The following is a 19,279-nucleotide window of genomic DNA, read 5'->3' as shown; positions in this document are numbered from 1 at the left end:
GTTGTTACCATCAGTGTGTCCTATGTGTCCGTTTTTACCATCAGTGTGTCCTATGTGTCCGTTTTTACCATCAGTGTGTTCCCATCCCTGTACCATATTTTATTATTGTTATAATTACTGTAGAAACAAAAAAACAACATGCTGGGAACAGGAACGTGCTGCTGGAAACCACCGTCAGCCCGGGAGCTCCGACATTTGTTTACACCGACAGCTCGGGACGCACGTGGGCAGCACGTCACCTCTGTCACCGCACGCTCGCAAACGGTTAAAGGGGCAGTGGGCGGGGCAAGGAGAGAGAGGAGCCAATCTGCGGGCAGCAGGAAGTGACCAATGAGACGGAACATTACAAGTGGAACTAGGAAGTGGGAGGATTGCCGGCGGTGGCTGCTGCATGTCCGGGGAGAGGTGCTGAGCCATGAGCAAGGACCTGCCCGAGTCCCGGGGGAAGCAGCCGCATTCGGTGACTGGTGTGCATGATGCGGCTGTGCAGTGCGGTTATGTGTCTGGACGGTAGCGCACATCTACACACAATACCATCTGGGGCATAAGTTGTGCAGAGGCAGAGTGTTCCGGGACTGCTAGAGAGGAGGCTCCCCGCAGGAGACGTCCAGAGGTCTTCTGATGGCAGCATCTCCTGCTACCAGTAGGGGGCTCCACCGCTTGGCGACATGTGCCCCATCACACAGTATCAGATCAGCAGAGAAACGTATGACTGCAGTTTGACATGCACTACCTGTAGGGGGCACGACTGGTGGGTGACATGTGCCCTGTACCCTTTGTGAGCCTTTGTCATGAGATGGGCGGAGAGGTCTTATGATTGCAGCCTGACATGTAGGGGGCACCAGGGATGGTACCTGTGATCATCAGATGGGCAGAGAGGTCTTATGATTGCAGCCTCACATGTAGGGGCACCAGGGTGGGTACCTGTGTCCTGTCACCCTGTGATCATCAGATGGGCAGAGAGGTCTTATGATTGCAGCCTCACATGTAGGGGGCACCAGGGAGGGTACCTGTGTCCTGTCACCCTGTGATCATCAGATGGGCAGAGAGGTCTTATGATTGCAGCCTCACATGTAGGGGGCACCAGGGAGAGTACCTGTGTCCTGTCACCCTGTGATCATCAGATGGGCAGAGAGGTCTTATGATTGCAGCCTCACATGTAGGGGGCACCAGGGAGGGTACCTGTGATCATCAGATGGGCAGAGAGGTCTTATGATTGCAGCCTCACATGTAGGGGCACCAGGGAGAGTACCTGTGTTCTGTCACCCTGTGATCATCAGATGGGCAGAGAGGTCTTATGATTGCAGCCTCACATGTAGGGGCACCAGGGAGAGTACCTGTGTTCTGTCACCCTGTGATCATCAGATGGGCAGAGAGGTCTTATGATTGCAGCCTCACATGTAGGGGGCACCAGGGAGGGTACCTGTGTCCTGTCACCCTGTGATCATCAGATGGGCAGAGAGGTCTTATGATTGCAACCTCACATGTAGGGGGCACCAGGGAGGGTACCTGTGTCCTGTCACCCTGTGATCATCAGATGGGCGGAGAGGTGTTATGACTGCTTCCATGTAGGGGGCACCGCTGTGGTTAGATGTGTCCCGGTGAGCCACGGTTCAAATGTGCAGAAAGGTCCTACGATTGAAGCTTTGCAGTTACTATCTATAGGTGTATGGAATAATAATGTCTGCCCATGCCATGCCCAGTGTGGCCAACTTCTTGCTAGACTTCTGTCAGCTAGTGCCTATACCTGTGTGTTCAGCCAGTGATTCTGCCCGATCCTCCTGCACCTAGTAGCAGTAAGACTCGTTGCCCATCTGGTCCATGCCTAGCGCTGCCGCTCCTCGTCTTGTGATGAATCTTTTATTCCTGTATTTTTATTTGGTTTGTTTTTTTGTTTTTTTTCTGGTGAATTAGGAAAACTTTCATTTTGAGTTCATTTTTGTAAATGTGAAGTTTGGTTATTTTTGCTTTTTCCGTATTGGAAAGTTTTTTGTTGTTGTAGAAGTGACCACTGGAAGTGCTGCCGTATCCGATCAGTTTCTGAGCTGCTACTTCAGCCTAGCATGGCTGCAAATCCTGTTGTCACTTTTACCAAAATGTAGCACTACAGCAAAGCTAAAAACTTTCTCCATAAGTAAAAGTATAACTGGCAACCCTTGGTAGGTGCTTTAAGGTTTTTTTCTTCCAAATAGCCATTTTAAAAAGGTGAGAAATTTTAAAGGGAACCTGTCAGCAGGATTGTGCTGAGTAACCTACAGACACTTGTCAGGTCGGCGCTGTTGGGCTATGTGCACATGTTGCAGATTTTGCTGCGGGCCCGCAGCAGCTTTCCATGCGTTTACAGTACAATGTAAACCTATGGAAAAGGCAATCCGCAGTGCCCATGCTGCGGAAAACATGCGGAAACACTGCGGGTTACATTCCGCAGCATGTCAATTCTTTGTGCGGATTCCACTGCGGTTTACACCTGCTCCACAATAGGAATCCGCAGGTGTAAAACCGCAGGTGGAATCCGCATAAAAACCGCGGTAAATCCGCAGCCCTAAAAAATACGTGTACACATATCCTTATACCGATTAAAGCTACCTTGGTTGATGAAATCCGTCTTGTGGTTGTTGCGTCATCTGTATTTTCAGTTTTGTGTTAATGATATGCTTGTGCCCCAGGGCGGCCTGTGGGGGTCTTTATTTGGTGCTCTGATTAGGTATTCATAATGCAGACTGCTGACAGGTCACTGATCCCTCACTGCCCCGCCCCCTAGTTTACATAATGAATAATAAATATTTAGATATAGTTGTCCTCAAAAGTTTACATACCCCAGCAGAATTTTTGCATTCTTGGCCTTTTTTCAGAGAATATGAATGATAACTCCAAAACTTTTTCTCCTCTCATGGATAGTGGTTGGGTGAAGCCATTTATTGTCAAACTACTGTGTTTTCTCTATTTAAATCATAATGACAACCCAAAACATCCAAATGACCCTGATCAAAAGTTTACATACCCCATTTCTTAATACCATGTATTGCCCCCTCTAACATCAATGACGGCTTGAAGTCTTTTACAGCAGTTGTGGATGAGGTTCTTTATTTTCTCAGATAGTAAAGCTGCCCACTCTTCTAGGCAAAAAGCCTCCAGTTACTGTAAATTCCTGGGCTGTCTAGCATGAACTGCGAACTTGAGATCTCCCCAGAGTGGCTCAATGATATTGAGGTCAGGAGACTGAGATGGCCACTCCAGAATCTTCACTTTTTCTGCTGTAGCCAATGACAGGTCGACTTGGCCTTGTGTTTTGGATCATTGTTATGTTGGAACATCCAAGTAGGTCCCAAGCACAGCTTACGGGCTGATGAGTGCAAATTTGCCTCCAGTACTTGCTGATAACGTGCTGCATTCATCTTTCCTTCAGCTTTGACCAAATTTTCTGTGCCTTTGTAGCTCACACATCCCCAAAACATTAGCGATCCACCTCCGTATTTTACAGTAGGAATGGTGTTCCTTTCATCATTGGCCTTGTTGACCTCTCTCCAAATGTAACGTTTTTGGTTGTGGCCAAAAAGTTCAATTTTGGTCTCATCACTCCAAATTACCTTGTTCCAGAAGTTTTGAGGCTTGTCTCTGTGCTGTTTTGCGTATTGTAGGCGAGATACTTTGTGGCATTTGCGCAGTTAATGGCTTTCTTCTAGCGACTCGACCATGCAGCCCATTTTTCTTCCAGTGCCTCCTTACTGTGCATCTTGAAACAACCGCTAGTTTTCAGAGAGTCCTGTATTTCAGCTGATGTTTGTGGGTTTTTCTTTAAATCACGAACAATTTTCCTCACAGTTGTGGACGACATTTTTGTTGGTCTACCTGACCATGGATTTGTTTTTACCGATCCCCTGATTTTTTCCATTTGTTAATCAGTTTAAACGCTGCTGACTGGCATTTTCAATTCTTTGGATATCTTTTTGTATCCCTTTCCTGTTTTATACAGTTCAACTACCTTTTCCTGTAGCTCCGTTGACAATTCTTTTGCTTTTCCCATGACTCACAATCCAGAAATGTCAGTGGCTGGATGGAAGATGCATGAGTCTGTCTGGATCCCAGAAACTCACTCAGCTTTTATGCACACACACTGATTACAAGCAAACAGGTCACAGGTGAGGATGTTACCTGTAGTAGCCATTCAAACCCATTTGTGTCGACTTCTGTGCATATTATCAGGCCAAAATCACCAGGGTATGTGAACTTTTGATCATGGTCATTTGGATGTTTTGAGTTTCGTTATGATTTAAACACAGAAAACACAGAAGTTTGACAATAAATGGCTTCACCCAACCACTAACCATGAGTGGAGAAAAGGTTTGGGTTTTATCGTTCATATTCTCTGAAAAAAGGCAAAAATTCTGCCAGGGTACGTAAACTTTTGAGCACAACTGTTATGTATGCAGGCTTGCAGTGGCTCTGGCACCTGCGCTGCAGCATCATCACATCTATGGGTATGTAATTAATTTGTTTGTTATCCATAAATTGAGCTGATATCTGCTACTGCACAAGCCGTGGCTGGTGCTACTATTTTCAAACTTCTTTTGTGTTTGTTTTTTTTGGGTTTTAATTAAATGCATTTATGGATAACATGAAAGAAAAGGATTACATACACATTGTATATGCGATCATGCGCTGGCAACACCGCCAATGCCTGCCTGCAGAAGGAGTGTGTTTCCCACCCTCCCCAAGAGCTTGAGCATATCATTGACTCAAAGCTGCAAATAAAGATTAAACAATCACAAGACTGATTTCATCACTCAAGATATCATTAATCAGTATAACGACGGTGACCTGACACTGTAGGTTACTCTGCACAGTCCTGCTGACGGGTTTATACCCAAAGATTAAAGGGAACCCGTCAGTAGCATGGGTAACTGCTAATTTGTGTGCCTCTGACTGCTGGGACTCCCTAGGATCCCAAAAACATGGCTCTGCAGTGCGCCTTCAAGAAGGCAGGTCCATTACTCCATTCATTGCCTATGGGACTACAGCGGATAGCTGAGTACAGTGCTCTGTTATGTCCAGCTATGCCACAGACAATGAATAGAGTAGTATATGCAATCTTGATGGTGCACCGCTGAGCCATGTTTTCAAGTTCGGTGGGAGTCCCAGCAGTCATACTCTCTCCAATCTCTTGGTACAAGCCCTTTAAGTTCTGTGTGTCAGAATTTCGCTTCTTTCTCCTCCTGGGCTGATCTCTCACTATCATTTCATGGGTAAGTTCTGTGTTCAGTAGTGATGAGCGAATATACTCGTTACTCGAGATTTCCCGAGCGTGCTCAGATGTCCTCCGAGTATTTTTTTAGTGCTCAGAGATTTCGTTTTTCTTGCCGCAGCTGAATGATTTACATCTGTTAGCCAGCATAAGTACATGTGGGGGTTGCCTTGTTGCTAGGGAATCCCCACATGTACTTATGCTGGCTAACAGATGTAAATAATTCAGCTGCGGCAAGAAAAACGAAATCTCGGAGGTCATCCGAGCGTGCTCGAGAAATCTCGAGTAACGAGTATATTCGCTCATCACTAATGTTCAGTTCTCGCATTACTAAGACAGGAGATGGCAGTTGGTGCTGGTAAAGTTCTATGGAGGGAAGAGGAGCTCGAGGCAGACAGACGTTCAGCTGCAAGTTCTCCTGAAACTTAGTTCTCCATAGATGGCAGTTTGTGCTCATAAAGTTCTATCCAATGGGGAATAATCTGTATTAATTGAAGGCAGATCGATCTTATCAATGAGCTTTCTCTAATAAGGTGTATTGCAAAGTTTCTTCTCGCATGAACTATTGACTTATGGGGGGCAAAAAGGTAATTTAATCGAGCCTACGTTAGATGTGATAAAACAAGTTACTTAATGAAGGACCACTGCATTGCCTCGCTTGCTCCCCTAACACACACACCCTGGACCTTTCTGCAGGCTGTCGTTCACTGAATGGCGATCTGCTCTTCTAGTTTGAGTCCAGTGAGCCCTGGATCATATGACTGCAGTACCACATGCTAGACTTGGTGAATTCACAACAAGGTGCAGAATGTCCTGAGTCTCTAACAATTGTGGGTGCCTTGGATGCTAGTCGGCAGAATGCGATGTCCCCCTCCGACACCCCATCTCCTTTCCATGCACCACTCCACATTAATCAAGAGCTTGGATATATGAGATGACCTTTGTTCTCTAATGGTTTGTGTCTTCCAGGCTGCGGACCACGTGATGGAACCAAGCTCTTCAGGAGTGTTTTGTAGCAGGATTCTGAATATGGTGAACTCTGAGGATGTCAATGCCATCATCCTGGCTCAGAGGCACATGTACGTTTCTCCTGAGATTGTCATTCGGAAATAAGAAACTGCTATTTACTCCTAGAGCATTATCTGCTCTGTGTTTGCACGCTTCTAAGCAGTCTGTATGGAATTGGGGTTGGTCACTTGTTTCCAATGTCAGTGAGGATTTATAGAATGAAGTATGTCACCATGATACGATAAGTCGCGTCCCTCCAGAAGGCGTGCACTCGGCAGCTGTGTGGCATAATCGGCCTTACTACATAGAGGGCATAGCTATAGGGGATGCCGAGGTCTCCTGCTCCTGTCCTACTTCTTTGTATCAGTCTTTGTGCTAATCTACTTGGAATTAACTTTAAAGGGGTTTTCCCAATGACAAATTACATTTTAATCAATAGATCTTGGAATAATAAGTTCAACAATTGGATGTGTTTAATGTTCCTGTGCTGAGATAATCTTATGAATGGGCCGCTGCTATGTACAGGCAATAGAGTATACAGACGGGACATCATGGGATGGCCACTTCTGCTTTCTGCGAGCTTAAAATCAGGCAGGGAAATAGTTTTTTCTTTACAATAAGGGTATGTTTCCACGGTCAGGAAACGCTGCGGGTTGGACGTTGCATACATCCGCAGCGTCCAGATGTTACAGCATAGTAGAGACGTTGCACGTGCTGCATATGGAGACTCCCAGTACTATGAACTCAATATAGTGTAGGGCTGTACTCCAGATCTAATTAAAAAGGAAAGCGGAAAGGCACTTGCTGAAGTTGGACTATGTAAATATTTATTATGTATAAACAAAGTGCTTTCACATTGCGTTTAGGGACACACTTAGTGGCCCCGTCGGTGCATACGTCTGAGCCCCCCACCCTGCATAACTGTATTTGGACGTATGCACCGACGGGGCCGTAGACTGTAATGGTGCCGGCAGAGCGAATGAGTGCTCTGATGTGCATCATTTTGGGGAGTGTACGCCTACTGGAGGAAGACACGTGGACATGGTAAACCCCTCCGAACATGATGAATGTTTGCTTTGCCTGCACCATTAGTCTATGGTCCTGTAAGTGCATATGTCCGAATCCTGGTTGCAGGGGGTTCAGACATGTTCCACTGAGCGTGTCCCTAAACACAATGTGAAAGCACCCTTAAAAATTTGCTGTCAGGCCAAAAAGGGCACTGATTCAAATCGTGTGACCAGCATGATGACCAATATAGCCACCTAATTTTAACCCCTTAGTGACACCAATACGTCTTTTTACTGACCTGCGATGTAAGAAAATAGCATGCATCACCGGTGACAATCCTGTAGCTGTCAGCTGTACTATATAGCTGACAACTTGCTGCATCAGCCATATTCAGTGTTGTACCGACTATAGCGGTTTAAAGGGAACCTGTTAGCAGGATTGTGCACAGTAACCTACACACAGTGTCAGGTCAGTGCCGTTATACTGATTAATGATGCCTGGTGATGAAATCCGTCTTGTGGTTGTTGTATAATCTTTATTTTCAGTTTTGCGTTAATGATCTGCTCGTGCCCCGGGACGGCCTGTGGGGGAAAGGGGGGGTCTTCATGTGGTTCTCTGATTAGGTATTCATCTGTATGGCTTATGTCAGGTCACTGATCTCTCACTGACCTGCCCCCTAGTTTGCAGAATGAATATCTGTACATGCTGAATGGAAAAAACCCTTCTGCAGGCAGGTGCCAGCTGTGGCCCTTGCGCTGCAGCTTAATGGCATGTTTAGTGTCCAGTTAATAAGTATTCTTGATGTTATTGAGCAAGCGTAAAAGAAAAATTCAATTTGAAAATGGTGCCTAAGCAGTAGTAGCTATCGGTGTGTGTATAGAGGTCCGATAGCTACTACTGCGCAGGTGCCGGCAACACCATCTTGGAGAAGAAGAAAATGTCCTCCTCTAAGATGGCAAGAAGAAAATGTCCTCCTCTAAGATGGCGCCGTCTGTGCGGTAGCAGCTCTTGGAGATCAAGATCAGTGACCTGTCAGCAGGCTGCGTTATGAATACCTAATCAGAGCACCACATGAAGACCCCCCACAGGCCGCCCCGGAGCACGAGCATATCATTAACACAAAACTGAAAATAAAGATTACACAACAACCACAAGACGGATTTCATCACCAGGTATCATTGTAATCAGTATAACAGCGCCAACCTGACACTGTCTGTAGGTTACTGTGCGCAATCCAGCTGACAGGTTCCCTTTAACCCTGTAAATGCTGCTGTCAATAATGACTACAGCATCTATTTGGTTGAGTGTGGGGGCTCTGTTGTGAATTCTGCTCTTGGGCTCCCTCCGGTGGTTGTAAGTGGTAGCGCTGCTGTCTGAATCGCAGCATTTATCAGGTGTGTTCACTTTGTGCAATTTTGACTGGGCTATTTAGTCTTGCTTCACCCTTTAGTCAGTGCCAGTTGTCCATTGTTCCTGGAGGATTCACATCCCGGCCTGGTCTCTTCTGCTTTGCAGTTCATTTCTTCAAAGATAAGTTCTGGCCTTGATTTTGCTGTCCACATGCTGTGGTCTTATTGTTCAGTTCTTTTCTATGTTTTGTCTTGTCCAGCTTGGTCTGTATAAGGATTTTTTTTAGCCAAGCTGGTATCTCTGGCGATGCAGATATACCCTCCATATCTTTAGTTAGCTGTGGAGATTTTTGTATTTTCTGTGGTGGATATTTTCTAGTGTTTTAATACTGACCGCATAGTACTCTGTCCTATCCTTTCTATTTAGCTAGAAGTGGCCTCCTTTGCTAAATTCTCATTTCAGTCTGTGTATGTTTTTTCCCTCTCCTCTCAGTCAATATTTGTGGGGGGCTGCCTATCCTTTGGGGATTTTCTCTGAGGCAAGATAGTTTTCCCTTTTCTATCTCTAGGGGTAATTAGTCCTCCGGCTGTGTCGAGATGTCTAGGGAGCGGTAGGTACATTCCACGGCTACTTCTAGTTGCGGTTTTAGGTTCAGGGTCTGCAGTCAGTACAGGTACCACCTTCTCCAGAGTACGTCTCATGCTGCTCCTAGGCCACCAGATCATAACAGTACAACTGGCCAACAATGAGTTAACCGCATCTCAGAAGAAGGGAAGGAAAGTGCTGAGCTTTTTTTTTTTTTTTTTTTTTTCTCTTCCCTCTTTACCTCTGGGTGGCTCAGGAGTTCGGCGCTGGCATGGATGTTCAGGGATTGGCTTCTCGTGTGGATCAACTTGCTGCTAGAGTACAGGGTATTTCTGATTATAACGTTCAGACTCCAGTTTTAGAGCCTAGAATTCCAACTCCTGATTTTGTTTTTTGGGGATAGGTCCAAATTTCTGAGCTTTAAAAATAACTGTAAACTATTTTTTGCTCTGAAACCCCGTTCCTCTGGTGATCCCATCCAGCAGGTTAAAATTATTATATCTCTGCTGCGTGGTGACCCCCAGGATTGGGCATTTGCCCTGGAACCTGGGAATCCGGCGTTGTTTAATGTAGACACCTTTTTTCAGGCGCTTGGGTTATTGTATGTCGAACCTAATTCAGTGGATCATGCTGAGAAGACCTTGTTGGCCCTGTCTCAGGGTCAAGAAACGGCAGAATCATATTGCCAGAAGTTTAGAAAATGGTCTGTACTGACTAAATGGAATGAGGATGCCTTGGCGGCAATCTTCAGAAAGGGTCTTTCTGAATCCGTTAAAGATGTTATGGTGGGGTTCCCCACGCCTGCTGGTCTGAGTGATTCTATGTCTCTGGCCATTCAGATTGATCGGCGCTTGCGCGAGCGCAGAGTTGTGCACACTATGGCATTGTCTTCCGAGCGGAGTTCTGAGCCTAGGCAGTGTGATAGGATTGTGTCTAGAGCTGAACGACAAGGATTCAGACGTCAGAATAGGTTGTGTTTTTACTGCGGCGATTCTGCTCATGTTATTTCTGATTGCCCTAAGCGTACCAAGAGAATCGCTGGTTCTATTACCATCAGTACTGTACAACCTAAATTTCTGTTATCTGTGTCCTTGATCTGCTCATTATCGTCATTTTCTGTCATGGCATTTGTGGATTCAGGCGCCGCTCTAAACTTAATGGACTTAGAATTTGCCAGACGTTGTGGTTTCCCCTTGCAGCCTTTGCAGAGCCCTATTCCTTTGAGGGGCATTGATACTACACCGTTGGCTAAAAATAAACCTCAGTTTTGGACACAGCTGACCATGTGCATGGCGCCAGCCCATCAGGAAGATTGTCGTTTTCTGGTGTTGCATAATTTGCATGATGCTATTGTGCTGGGTTTCCCATGGTTACAGGTGCGTAATCCGGTATTAGATTGGAAATCTATGTCTGTGACTAGTTGGGGTTGTCAGGGGGTTCATGGTGACGTTCCTTTGATGTCAATTGTCTCCTCCCCCTCTTTTGAAATTCCTGAGTTTTTGTCAGATTTCCAGGATGTATTCAATGAGCCCAAGTCCAGTTCCCTTCCACCGCATAGGGACTGTGATTGTGCTATTGACTTGATTCCAGGCTGTAAGGTAAGTTCCCTAAGGGCCGACTTTTCAACCTGTCTGTGCCAGAACATACCGCCATGCGGAGCTATGTTAAGGAGTCCTTGGAGAAGGGGCATATTCGGCCATCTTCTTCACCATTGGGAGCAGGTTTTTTTTTTTTTTTTTTGTTTTTTTTTGTTGTTGCCAAAAAAGATGGCTCCTTGAGACCCTGTATTGATTATCGCCTCTTGAATAAGATCACGGTCAAATTCCAATACCCTTTGCCTTTGCTTTCTGATCTGTTTGCTAGGATTAATGGGGCTAGTTGGTTTACTAAGATTGACCTTCGAGGGGCATATAATCTTGTTCGTATTAAGCAGGGTGACGAATGGAAAAATGCGTTTAATACGCCCGAAGGCCATTTTGAATACCTTGTGATGCCATTCGGACTCTCTAATGCTCCATCTGTGTTTCAGTCCTTCATGCATGATATATTTCGGAATTATCTTGATAAATTCATGATTGTATATTTGGATGATATTTTGATTTTTTTTTTCAGATGATTGGGAGTCTCATGTGAAACAGGTCAGGATGGTATTTCAGATCCTTCGTGATAATGCCCTGTTTGTGAAGGGGTCTAAATGCCTCTTTGGAGTACAGAAGATTTCTTTTTTGGGCCTCATTTTTTCTCCCTCATCTATAGAAATGGATCCGGTTAAGGTTCAGGCCATTCATGATTGGATCCAGCCCACATCCGTGAAGAGCCTTCAGAAAATTTTGGGCTTTGCTAATTTTTATCGCCGTTTCATTGCCAACTTCTCCAGTGTGGTTAAACCCCTGACCGATTTGACGAAGAAAGGCACGGATGTGATGAATTGGTCCTCTGCGGCTGTTTCTGCCTTTCAGGAGCTTAAACGCCGATTTACTTCTGCCCCTGTGTTGCGTCAGCCGGATGTTTCTCTTCCTTTTCAGGTTGAGGTTGACGCTTCTGAGATTGGGGCAGGGGCCGTTTTGTCTCAGAGGAATTCTGATGGTTCCTTGATGAAACCATGTGCCTTCTTTTCTCGAAAGTTTTCGCCTGCGGAACACAATTATGATGTCGGCAATCGTGAGTTGTTGGCTATGAAGTGGGCATTTGAGGAGTGGCGACATTGGCTTGAGGGGGCCAAGCACCGTATTGTGGTCTTGACCGATCATAAGAATCTGATGTACCTCGAGTCTGCCAAACGGCTGAATCCTAGACAGGCCCGATGGTCCCTGTTTTTCTCCCGTTTTGATTTTGTGGTCTCGTATCTTCCGGGTTCTAAGAATGTTAAGGCTGATGCCCTCTCTAGGAGCTTTTTGCCTGATTCTCCTGGGGTCCTTGAGCCGGTCGGTATTCTGAAGGAAGGGGTGATTCTTTCTGCCATCTCCCCTGATTTACGACGGGTTCTTCAGAAATTTCAGGCTGATAAACCTGACCGCTGTCCAGTGGGGAAATTGTTTGTTCCTGACAGATGGACTAGTAAAGTCATTTCGGAGGTTCATTGTTCTGTGTTGGCCGGTCATCCTGTGATTTTTGGTACCAGAGATTTGGTTGGTAGGTCCTTTTGGTGGCCTTCTTTGTCACGGGATGTGCGTTCTTTTGTGCAGTCCTGTGGGACTTGTGCGCGGGCCAAGCCTTGCTGTTCCTGCGCTAGTGGGTTGCTTTTGCCTTTTCCGGTCCCTGAGAGGCCTTGGACGCATATTTCTATGGATTTTATTTCAGATCTTCCGGTTTCCCAGAGGATGTCAGTTATCTGGGTGGTTTGTGACCGGTTTTCTAAGATGGTTCATTTGGTACCTTTGCCTAAGTTGCCTTCCTCTTCTGATTTGGTTCCGTTGTTTTTTCAGCATGTGGTTCGTTTGCATGGCATTCCAGAGAACATTGTGTCCGATAGAGGTTCCCAGTTTGTTTCTAGGTTTTGGCGGGCCTTTTGTGCTAGGCTGGGCATTGATTTGTCTTTTTCTTCCGCATTTCATCCTCAGACAAATGGCCAAACCGAGCGAACTAATCAGACTTTGGAAACTTATTTGAGATGCTTTGTGTCTGCTGATCAGGATGATTGGGTGGCTTTCTTGCCATTGGCCGAGTTTGCCCTTAATAATCGGGCTAGTTCTGCTACCTTGGTTTCACCCTTCTTTTGTAACTCTGGTTTTCATCCTCGTTTTTCTTCAGGGCAGGTTGAGCCTTCTGATTGTCCTGGGGTGGACTCTGTGGTTGACAGGTTGCAGCAAATTTGGGCTCATGTTGTTGACAATTTGGTGTTGTCTCAGGAGGGGGCTCAGCGTTTTGCTAACCGTCGTCGGTGTGTTGGTTCCCGGCTTCGGGTTGGGGATTTGGTCTGGTTGTCTTCCTGTCATGTCCCTATGAAGGTTTCTTCCCCTAAGTTTAAGCCTCGGTTTATTGGCCCTTATAGGATTTCTGAGATTATCAATCCAGTGTTTTTTCGTTTGGCCCTTCCAGCCTCTTTTTCCATCCATAATGTTTTTCATAGATCTTTGTTGCGGAAATATGTGGTGCCCGTTGTTCCCTCTGTTGATCCTCCTGCCCCGGTGTTGATTGATGGGGAGTTGGAGTATGTGGTTGAGAAGATTTTGGATTCTCGTTTTTCGAGGCGGAGGCTTCAGTATCTTGTCAAATGGAAGGGTTATAGCCAGGAGGATAATTCTTGGGTTGTTGCCTCCGATGTTCATGCTGATAGTTTGGTTCGTGCCTTTCATTTGGCTCGTCTGGATCGGCCTCGGGGCTCTGGTGAGGGTTCGGTGACCCCTCCTCAAGGGGGAGTTCTGTTGTGAATTCTGCTCTTGGGCTCCCTACGGGGGTTGTAAGTGGTAGCGCTGCTGTCTCTGAATCGCAGCATTTATCAGGTGTTCACTTTGTGCAAATTTGACTGGACTATTTAGTCTTGCTTCACCCTTTAGTCAGTGCCAGTTGTCCATTGTTCCTGGAGGATTCACATCCCGGCCTGGTCTCTTCTGCTTTGCAGTTCATTTCTTCAAAGATAAGTTCTGGCCTTGATTTTGCTGTCCACATGCTGTGGTCTTATTGTTCAGTTCTTTTCTATGTTCTGTCTTGTCCAGCTTGGTCTGTATAAGGATTTTTTTTAGCCAAGCTGGTATCTCTGGCGATGCAGATATACCCTCCATATCTTTAGTTAGCTGTGGAGATTTTTGTATTTTCTGTGGTGGATATTTTCTAGTGTTTTAATACTGACCGCATAGTACTCTGTCCTATCCTTTCTATTTAGCTAGAAGTGGCCTCCTTTGCTACATTCTGATTTCAGTCCGTGTATGTTTTTTTTCCCTCTCCTCTCACAGTCAATATTTGTGGGGGGCTGCCTATCCTTTGGGGATTTTCTCTGAGGCAAGATAGTTTTCCCTTTTCTATCTCTAGGGGTAATTAGTCCTCCGTCTGTGTCGAGATGTCTAGGGAGCACTAGGTACATTCCACGGCTACTTCTAGTTGCGGTGTTAGGTTCAGGGTCTGCGGTCAGTACAGAGGTACCACCTTCTCCAGAGTACGTCTCATGCTGCTCCTAGGCCACCAGATCATAACAGGGCTCCCTCTTTAACCCCATCAGCATCCTGAGATCTTGATCGTTTGTGCTCGATGTTCCCGTGGCAACTCATAGCCAAATAGTCTGCCATAAGGTAGTGTATAGTGTGATTTCCCCAGCCCCAAAGCGTGTTTCACCAAAGTTTTGTCAGGGGGAATCACAATATACACTTCCCTATTTGGGTGCATCACCTGATGTAAGTATTATGCCTGCCCTGTGGTCCTCTGCTCGTTAAGTACATGCCATCCTATTTGTATAAACTTAAGAGTTCTGGCTGACCCTCAGATCATATGACCTAGGTACACAAACAATGTATAGTTGGGAACCCCCCCCTCCCTTTGTGGATACTCCGCATTTATTCAAATCTTTATTTACAGTACTTTGTATTGTGTTAATATTTTCAATAGCTTGTGTAAATTTTGAGACTTTTCAGCACTTTTGTTTCTTTCTGCTGGTATTGAGAGTTTCAATTTTCATCAGTAATTTAATGGTTTCATGCTGCAGTAAGTCGCTGCATGGATATGCACAGTTGCCTTATGTTACTCCTTATAAAGCTATATGATCTCATTTTCAAGTGTGGAATTGGGGGCCCTCTAAATGGATTGCTGACATGTGAAAATACTGTACACAGTAGGATTATAATTGTGCTTTGTTTTTTTTATCTTCAGGCTTGATCGTTTTGAGAAGACCAATGAAATGCTGTCAAATTTTAACAGTCTATCCAATGCACGGCTGCAACAGATGAGCGATCGCTTCTTACATCACACAAGGACACTGGTGGAGATGAAGAAGGATCTGGACATGATATTTAGAAGAATAAGGTGCTGGCTCGCCCTTTGTCCACAATATTGGCGGGAACTGATAATAAACATGTAAAATGTTCTGACATATTGAACCTTCTGCTCTCCGGTTAGGCTAGCCACTCTGCATTTACCTGCAGACATTTGTGGGTGTCTGGTAACATCCAACTTTCTCTGACATTTTCATCACTTTTTTTTTTTTTTTTTCTGCAGGATGTTGAAAGGGAAGTTGGCAAAACAGTATCCAGAGTCTTTCAGCAGTAAGTTCTTGAATGCATTGTCACAGATGAATTATTTCCCTAATTTGCCCCTCCAATGTGAATGTCACCGGATCATCTGGTCTGTCCGAAAGCTATGCACGTTATACCGTATTGTACACAAATCCTGCTCTAATTAAAAGGAACCATGCATGATACTCGCTTGGGCTCATACTCCCTGCCTTTGGCCATTCAGGTTGCAGTGGCATCTCTGGATATCAGGCTGGAGTGTTACACTGGTGGGGCACCTTTTTTTTTTTTTTTTTTTTTTTGCTTTATAGTAAAGTAAAATTTCAGGCTCTCCTCTGTCAGCCACTAAATCTGCCACAAAATGGGCAGGTATTTAATAAAATTCTCAATAATTACTAGCAACTATACCACCTAACAGATTGTGTACATGGTAGGTTAACAGTTAACTTTTTTTTTTTTTATTTGCTTAGCTACTAAGACTTTTGTGCCACATGGGGCTAGTGTGTACACTCACACATTCTTTATCATACACTATCTGTAGTCTCAGCAGTTCCTGTATGCTAAGAGACTCCCTGTGATTGCCAGCACCATTCTGATTCCTTTAGGGTACTGTCACACTCTGCAACTTTCCAACGATCACGACCAGCGATACGACCTGGCCGTGATCGTTGGAAAGTCTTTGTGTGGTCGCTGGAGAGCTGTCACACAGACAGCTCTCCAGCGACCAATGATGCCGAAGGCCCCGGGTAACCAGGGTAAACATCGGGTTACTAAGCGCAGGGCCGCGCTTAGTAACCCGATGTTTACCCTGGTTACCATCGTAAAAGTAAAAAAACAAACAAACCGTACATACTCACATTCCGGTATCTGTCAGGTCCCTTGCAGTCTGCTTCCCGCTCTGACTGAGTGCCACCGTAAAGTGAAAGCAGATCACAGCGGTGACGTCACCGCTGTGCTCTGCTCTTACATTCCGGCCGGCAGTCAGTCAGAGCGGGAAGCAGACTGCAAGGGACCTGACGGACACCGGAATGTGAGTATGTACGTTTTTGTTTTTTTTTTTACTTTTACGATGGTAACCAGGGTAAACATCGTGTTACTAAGCGCGGCCCTGCGCTTAGTAACCCGATGTTTACCCTGGTTACAAGCGAACGCATCGTTGGATTGGTGTCACACACACCGATCCAACGATGACAGCGGGAGATCCAGTGACAAAAGAAAGTTCCAAACGATCTGCTACGACGTACGATTCTCAGCAGGGTCCCTGATCGCTGCTGCGTGTCAGACAAAGCGATATCGTATGGATATCGCTGGAACGTCACGGATCGTACCGTCGTAGCGACAAAAGTGCCACTGTGTGACAGTACCCTTAGTCATAAGGGAAAACATATGGGTAATTTTATATTTTTGCCCTCATGGATGCAGCAACACTTAAATGGTTAACAGCAGCTTCAGCGACATTCTACTTTATAGATGTGGCTGGAGACTAGTCCGGCTCTGCTCCTGACCGGCCTCTCCAGTGCTGGTGTACATTGGCAGATCTCTCCCTGCACTGGGAAGAGCCGGCTGGGTGTGACACCGGATTAGTTTTGTCTCTTTCTTTGGTGTAAGACAAACTTTAGAAATCTATCTAAATGCATTTCTGAGAAATCTCCCTGGCTGTAATTTTGTCCAGGCACGGATGCATGCTGCCTGCAGTTTGGGGGAGGTTAAAGTTTCAGTTCCCTTTGTTCTTATACGGCAGTAGGTTTCTTTTGTCATCTGCCTATAAATAAGATTTGACTCTTTTAATAACTTTAAATTGTATATCATGCTCCTGTCTCTTCATAAAAAATTGATTTGCTACTTTTCACTTTTTCTTTGTTTTTGATAAGATGAATAAACCACTTTTGTATAATTTGATTACAGATGTATATGAATCTCCAATTTTAGAAGATGATGATGACTTTGACCCAACCCCAAAGAGTGCGGCCACCACTATTGCTACTTCGGAGCAGAGCACAGAGTCCTGTGATACCAGTCCCTCTATCATTTCCCCGACCATGAGTCAGGACTTTGAGGACCTATCCCAGGCTCCTTCTGAAACACCATCTGCTAATGGCCAGCTTCTAACAGATGACGAGGTGGCTCATGAGGACTAGTACACTGTTGTAGGAGAACTCGCTTGAGAAGGTTTTGCTATAAATGGGATTTCAGCAATTTTGAAATGAACACACTGGTCCCAGAGGATATGTTGGGAGGATGTCTGAACTCCTGTGCCACAGCTTGTGGAGGCATTGGTCAAGGCTGAGACCATGTTCTTCCATCTGCTGGTGAAGGTTGTGTTCTAAGCTGCACTTCATATATTTCCTCTGTCTATATGTAAATGACTTCACAGTACTTCAAAATGAAGATTAAAACAAGAAATGCCACTTTACAAACAGTGCTGTATTCTCCTTGTCGCCAATTTAGCTTTTCTAAACTACAGATACTGTTTTATGGCCAGAACGGCAATATAATGCTTTGTCTTCTCCTTTGTAAATTAATGTTTGTATTATGTGCTGTTTGGGGGGCTTGGGGATGTAACCCACCACTACCATCATTGTATAGCACCTTACAACATCCTTTCTTTCTGTCTTACTTTCTTTTAATATAGAGGTACCATTACTTGGATCTAATATTCCTTCCAGTGAGTACTTTGTTTTGCTCCTCATAATCCTATATTTTTTTTTGTCCTTTTTCAATTGACATGTCATTAATGTACATGACTTTTCTTCAATATGTTACAAGTATATTTAAAATCAGCTGTTTAGCCTTACCTCTTACCCTTGGACAGGGAATACATTTCTGTTGGAAAGGGCAGAAAAACATTACCTTCAGTTGGCCTGCACTCTCACCTAGGTATCATTTGGTTCCTGGGTAAATTCAGAGTTTGTAAAAGGGATGTCCAAACTGATGTCTTTGCGGTTGCTAGCATGATCAAGAATACAACCTGATGTATGAATGGACTTTTTCTGATTGCTTAGATTTATTTTTTTTTCTAATAGCATATCATAATCTTAAGAGGCTTTTGTAGCTTGATTAAAGAGAACTTAGTGGCAAGCCATGGGTATGAAAAATGAAAATAATATACTCATCCTTAGAATCTGCTCCTTGCAACAGCATTGCCATTCCACTGATGTCCATCAGCCGGAAATAAATGATGCATGGACCACCAGTCTTGTGATCCTGCACCAAATCAGTGGCTGCATTTGTCAGTCACAACGACACTGCTAGTGGTCTGGCTCATAATGTTGGGAGGGAGCTACAGCATTGGAACTAAAAGCAAATTCTTAGAATAGGGGAAATATGTATTCAATACAGAGCAAAAGTTTGTACACACCTCATTTAAAGACTTTTCTTGACTACGAAAATTGTACATTCACACTGAAGGCATCAAAACTGAGTTAACATGGAATTGTATACTTAACAAAAACGTGTGAAACAACTGAAATTATGTCTTATATTCTAGGTTCTTCAAAATAGCCACCTTTTGCATTGATGACTGCTTTGCACACTCTTGGCATTCTTTTGATGAGCTTCAAGAGGTAGTCACTGGAAATGGTTTTCACTTCACAGGTGTGCCCTGTCAGGTTTAATAAGTGGGATTTCTTGCATTATAAATGGGGTGGGGCCATCAGCTGTGTTGTGCAGAAGTCTGGTGGATACACAGCTGATAGTCCTACTGAATAGACTGTTAGCTGCTTTTTTAATTGCCATAATACAAATTCTAAGTGAAGAAAAATGAGTGGCTATCATTATGTTAAAAAATGAAGGTCAGTCAGTCCAAAAAATTGGGAAAACGTTGAAAGTGTCCCCAAGTGCAGTGGCAAAAACCATCAAGCACTACAAAGAAACTGTCTCACATGAGGACCGCCCCAGGAAAGGAAGACCAAGAGTCACCTCTGCTTCT

General features: G+C 44.8%; 1 protein-coding gene across 2 annotated transcripts; it reads left to right on the top strand.

Annotated features, from left to right (window-relative positions):
* Nucleotides 1-289: 289 nt before the first annotated feature.
* Nucleotides 290-18,005, top strand: KXD1 (KxDL motif containing 1). 2 transcript variants are annotated; one of them, XM_077271923.1, is made up of 5 exons: nucleotides 290-460; nucleotides 6,212-6,321; nucleotides 14,993-15,145; nucleotides 15,338-15,384; nucleotides 17,257-18,005. In XM_077271923.1, the coding sequence occupies exons 1-5, from the start codon at nucleotides 416-418 to the stop codon at nucleotides 17,487-17,489; spliced, it is 588 nt and encodes a 195-aa protein (XP_077128038.1). In that variant the 5' UTR covers nucleotides 290-415; the 3' UTR covers nucleotides 17,490-18,005. The 2 variants fall into 2 exon arrangements, with proteins under 2 accessions (XP_077128038.1, XP_077128039.1); XM_077271924.1 differs by having other exon boundaries at nucleotides 345-467.
* Nucleotides 18,006-19,279: the final 1,274 nt, after the last annotated feature.

The sequence above is a fragment of the Ranitomeya variabilis genome, chromosome 1 (genome assembly GCF_051348905.1).
Source record: "Ranitomeya variabilis isolate aRanVar5 chromosome 1, aRanVar5.hap1, whole genome shotgun sequence".
NCBI lineage: Eukaryota > Metazoa > Chordata > Amphibia > Anura > Dendrobatidae > Ranitomeya > Ranitomeya variabilis.
Note: the sequence above shows the minus strand (reverse complement) of the source record. Positions and strands in the feature narration are given on the sequence as shown.